Here is a 6,000-nt window from a genome sequence, read left to right on the forward strand (position 1 = left end):
CGTATCAAATAGTATCGTGAGATGATTTAATCGCATCAAATAGTATCGTGAGATGATTTAATCGCATCAAATCGTATCGTGAGATGATTTAATCGCATCAAATAGTATCGTGAGATGATTTAATCGCATCAAATCGTATCGTGAGATGATTTAATCGCATCAAATAGTATCGTGAGATGATTTAATCGCATCAAATCGTATCGTGAGATGATTTAATCGCATCAAATCGTATCGTGAGATGATTTAATCGCATCAAATCGTATCGTGAGATGATTTAATCGCATCAAATAGTATCGTGAGATGATTTAATCGCATCAAATAGTATCGTGAGATGATTTAATCGCATCAAATCGTATCGTGAGATGATTTAATCGCATCAAATCGTATCGTGAGATGATTTAATCGCATCAAATTGTATCGTGAGATGATTTAATCGCATCAAATCGTATCGTGAGATGATTTAATCGCATCAAATTGTATCGTGAGATGATTTAATCGCATCAAATCATATCGTGAGATGATTTAATCGCATCAAATCGTATCGTGAGATGATTTAATCGCATCAAATTGTATCGTGAGATGATTTAATCGCATCAAATCATATCGTGAGATGATTTAATCGCATCAAATCGTATCGTGAGATGATTTAATCGCATCAAATCGTATCGTGAGATGATTTAATCGCATCAAATCGTATCGTGAGATGATTTAATCGCATCAAATCGTATCGTGAGATGATTTAATCCTATCGTGAGATGATTTAATCGTATCGTGAGATGATTTAATCGCATCAAATTGTATCGTGAGATGATTTAATCGCATCAAATCATATCGTGAGATGATTTAATCGCATCAAATTGTATCGTGAGATGATTTAATCGCATCAAATCGTATCGTGAGATGATTTAATCGCATCAAATTGTATCGTGAGATGATTTAATCGCATCAAATCGTATCGTGAGATGATTTAATCGCATCAAATTGTATCGTGAGATGATTTAATCGCATCAAATCGTATCGTGAGATGATTTAATCGCATCAAATTGTATCGTGAGATGATTTAATCGCATCAAATCGTATCGTGAGATGATTTAATCGCATCAAATAGTATCGTGAGATGATTTAATCGCATCAAATAGTATCGTGAGATGATTTAATCGCATCAAATCATATCGTGAGATGAATTAATCGTATCGTGAGATGAATTAATCGTATCGTGAGATGAATTAATCGTATCGTGAGATGAATTAATCGTATCGTGAGATGAATTAATCGTATCGTGAGATGAATTAATCGTATCGTGAGATGAATTAATCGTATCATGAGATTAATTAATCGTATCGTGAGATGAATTAATCGTATCGTGAGATGAATTAATCGTATCGTGAGATGAATTAATCGTATCATGAGATGAATTAATCGTATCGTGAGATGAATTAATCGTATCGTGAACGACATGCTCACCGTAAACGATGGGCTGCGACTCTGTTGCCTGCTCCTCCTGCTTCCTCAGGGACTCGGAGGCCTCGAGCTTGTCCACCTGTGGGGGGGGGGACAGGTGAGCAGGGGTGAGAGCTGGGCAGGTGTCGGGGTGAATGTGGGGGGAGGGGCAGCTCTGGAGGAGCCACAGCTCAGACTCTTGTCAGACTGACCTCTGGGTAAGTTCACGGGCGGACGGACGAGACCCTTCCTGACGGCGGAGACGAGTACAGTCCACTTAAAATAACGAGTCGACGGTTCGACTACAGTGAAGCTACAGCTACTAACTAGTGACTACGACAGTAGGTTTAGTGATCACACTAACTAGAGTGAGAGACTAACTATTACACATGTCAGTGCTGCCAATCAAACATTGAAAAAGAGACACGTTTTACAAACAAGATTGATTGTTGCTCCCCCTAGGGTCAGAACCATGTCACTGCAATGTCGTCACACAACGTTATAGGTGTAAGAAATGATCGATACTTTTGGAGCTTTTAAATATTGATATTGATCATAGTTTTATGGCTTAGATTTAATAACTTGTGTGTAAAATAAAATAATTTGTTCATTTTCGTTTTGAAATTAAACTTCCGGCCTCTAGATGGCAGCAGTCGTTACGTCCTCCACAGCTAAAGGAAGAATGATGACTGAGGACGAGAGGATACAGTGAGTCCAGCAGCTTTTAAAGCTGATGTTTGGACATATTTTTGGTTTGAAAACGAAAGAAAGTAGTTACGACTTCGTCAAGAGTCATGTGGTCTGTAAATACTACAACACCAGAGTCAAGTACTCCACTATACTACACATATATACTTGTTACTACACTATCACAACACCAGAGTCAAGTACTCCACAATACTACACATATATACTTGTTACTACACTATCACAACACCAGAGTCAAGTACTCCACAATACTACACATATATACTTGTTACTACACTATCACAACACCAGAGTCAAGTACTGGACAATAGTACACATATATACTTGTTACTACACTATCACAACACCAGAGTCAAGTACTGGACAGTACTACACATATATACTTGTTACTACACTATCACAACACCAGAGTCAAGTACTGGACAATACTACACATATATACTTGTTACTACACTATCACAACACCAGAGTCAAGTACTGGACAGTACTACACATATATACTTGTTACTACACTATCACAACACCAGAGTCAAGTACTCCACAATACTACACATATATACTTGTTACTACACTATCACAACACCAGAGTCAAGTACTCCACAATACTACACATATATACTTGTTACTACACTATCACAACACCAGAGTCAAGTACTCCACAATACTACACATATATACTTGTTACTACACTATCACAACACCAGAGTCAAGTACTGGACAATACTACACATATATACTTGTTACTACACTATCACAACACCAGAGTCAAGTACTCCACAATACTACACATATATACTTGTTACTACACTATCACAACACCAGAGTCAAGTACTGGACAATACTACACATATATACTTGTTACTACACTATCACAACACCAGAGTCAAGTACTGGACAATACTACACATATATATACTTGTTACTACACTATCACAACACCAGAGTCAAGTACTGGACAATACTACACATATATACTTGTTACTACACTATCACAACACCAGAGTCAAGTACTGGACAATACTACACATATATACTTGTTACTACACTATCACAACACCAGAGTCAAGTACTGGACAATACTACTCATATATACTTGTTACTACACTATCACAACACCAGAGTCAAGTACTGGACAATACTACACATATATAATTGTTACTACACTATCACAACACCAGAGTCAAGTACTGGACAATACTACACATATATACTTCTTACTACACTATCTCAACACCAGAGTCAAGTACTGGACAATACTACACATATATACTTGTTACTACACTATCACAACACTAGAGTCAAGTACTGGACAATACTACACATATATACTTGTTACTACACTATCACAACACCAGAGTCAAGTACTCCACAATACTACACATATATACTTGTTACTACACTATCACAACACCAGAGTCAAGTACTCCACAATACTACACATATATACTTGTTACTACACTATTATAACACCAGAGTCAAGTACTGGACAATACTACACATATATACTTGTTACTACACTATCATAACACCAGAGTCAAGTACTGATAATACTACACATATTTATACATTGTTACTACACTATCACTATACATCACTATATATCATATCATTGTATGGTGATAGTATCACACATTCTTGATAATACACACGTCTATTACAAAATGTTACTTCAATAACAACTCATTTCTCTTAAGTCCAAACTCATTGTTTCCTAAATGCGTGAAAAGTCTCAGATTCTCAAACCTCATGTTCACTCGATCAATTTAAAGTCATGTTCGCCACAATATTGACGTTGAAACTTAAACATACAAGACTTTAAGAATTTATCTGCAGCACTTGAAGAAAAGTCTGGGAATAATTCAGTGTAAAAATCATGGACTGATAAGAGTAGCATGAGAGTAGCAATCAAGCACGTGGAGAACTGAACACACAACCTGCTGCTCTTCAGTGTTTTCAACTTCAAAGGTTTATATGTTTCTGTTTCATTTGAAGTGTTTCCTACAGTGAAGAACACAGAGATTCTTCTGTTTTTATTTTACTCTTTCATTTTCAACCACCGACTCAATTTTCAAAGCAGAGGCTTTGATTAAAAAAAATAAACAAAGGAAAACATGTTCCATTAATAAAAGTGTTTAGTAAATCACAGAAAATAAAGTTAAATAACGACTAGAGATCCTCATGAGTGATTCATTTTATCTTATTCAGCTTTTTGCAATTTCTCTGATATTCATTCAATATTCAAGTGTTTGTTATATTGTTCATTCCTGGTGTTAATAAAGTTTTATTTGTACATTTAGAAAAGTATCATTTCGATGTTTTATCCAAATCAATTCAACTCAGATCATCTTCATAGGAAAGTGTTGTACAGTCGACCAAAAGCATACAAATGGAATCGTTATATTGGTAATAAATAAATAAATAAATGGCAATTTAATAGATTCCTACAATCTTTTAGCCGGAGTCGGAGAAACAAGTTAAAGCCAGCAAGCGAGGGGAGAAGATGGTAGTTTGCCTCGAGCTGGAGTTGAACCTCGAACCTTCTTGAACCCGAGTCAATGTTCTGAACGTGAGATCAGGACTTTGTGTGAAGAGCAGCAGAAGGTCGGGTCGGACGAGGGGTCGAGGGTTCAGTTCTCCACTCAGAAGAGTCAGAGGTTCGACAGAAACATGCTGAAGCAGTTCAACCAGAAGATGCAAGAGAAGGAGAGTCAAGAACACCCAGAGAGGAGGGAGTGACTGGAACAGCCAGGTCAGGGGTCACAGCCAACAGCCACGACTCTCCACCGAAGAAGGTTAAAAAAGTCATGCTTTTGAGTTCAAGGTTTTATTCGATGGCGTCAACATCCACAGGCCAAACATCTCCTCACACTCGTGTTGTTGTTGTTATGAGTGATGAGGATCAACATGTCCACCTCATGCTACGTCAGTTAAACTCTGGTGAGGATCTAACTGACCCCCTCAGGTGTGTTCAGTGACCTCTACTCTGTCCATGTCTAGAGTGTCAACGTTCACTACACGTGTAACCAAAGCTTCTAACGGTCGTGTATCAGCTCAACCAACTGAGATTTATGATCATCTTTCTCTCGCAGTTACAAGTTATAACCACTAGAGGGTGCTGTCCCCATTTGTAATCCCATTACAGTAAAGCCCTTGAGTAGTTATCAGACAAACTTTATTTGTTCTTTTAGACACACTTTTCGTAGGAACTAAATTAACAGAACTTAATTTACCGTATTCTTCAGACAAAAGGTGCACTAATATTCCTTTAATCTTCTCAGAAATGTATCTAATTCTGTTCTGAAAGACTGAGGAGATCATTCCTCCCTCATCAGACTCTTCAACCTGCATCACACATGCAGACTCATGCCATTCTTTTTAACCTTTTTATATATATATATTTATATATTTTTATATATTTTTTCTTTTTTTATTTTATTTTTATTTTTTATTTCTTTTTAGACACATGTTTCAGTATATTTTAGACTGTACATAACTTGCACTCTCGTAGTTTTCCTCCACGACTCTCGTAGTATTACTTCATGATTCTCGTAGTTTTACTCCACGGTTCTCGAAGTTTTACTCCACGACTCTCGTAGTTTTACTCCACGACTCTCGTAGTTTTACTCCACGACTCTCGTAGTTTTACTCCATGATTCTCATAGTTTTACTCCAAGACTCTCGTAGTTTTACTCCACGACTCTTGTAGTTTTACTCCACGATTCTCGTAGTTTTAATCAGTGATTCTTGTAGTTTTACTCCACGACTCCCCGCAGTTTTACTCTGCGACTCTAGTAGTTTTACTCTGCGACTCTAGTAGTTTTACTCCACGACTCTCGTGGTTTTACTCCACGA

At 37.1% G+C, this 6,000-nt stretch overlaps 1 protein-coding gene across 2 annotated transcripts in view; it reads right to left on the reverse strand.

Moving 5' to 3' along the window:
• LOC148074624 (clathrin heavy chain 1-like) overlaps positions 1-6,000 on the reverse strand; it is a 42,058-nt gene that overhangs the window by 1,712 nt on the left and 34,346 nt on the right. For both annotated transcript variants that reach the window (XM_087796468.1, XM_087796469.1), the window contains one exon: positions 1,465-1,540. In XM_087796468.1, the coding sequence (XP_087652594.1) occupies positions 1,465-1,540 (76 nt within the window). The remainder of the gene's footprint in view (positions 1-1,464; positions 1,541-6,000) is intronic.

The sequence above is a fragment of the Callionymus lyra genome, chromosome 7 (assembly GCF_982586985.1).
Source record: "Callionymus lyra chromosome 7, fCalLyr1.hap1.1, whole genome shotgun sequence".
Classification (NCBI taxonomy): domain Eukaryota; kingdom Metazoa; phylum Chordata; class Actinopteri; order Syngnathiformes; family Callionymidae; genus Callionymus; species Callionymus lyra.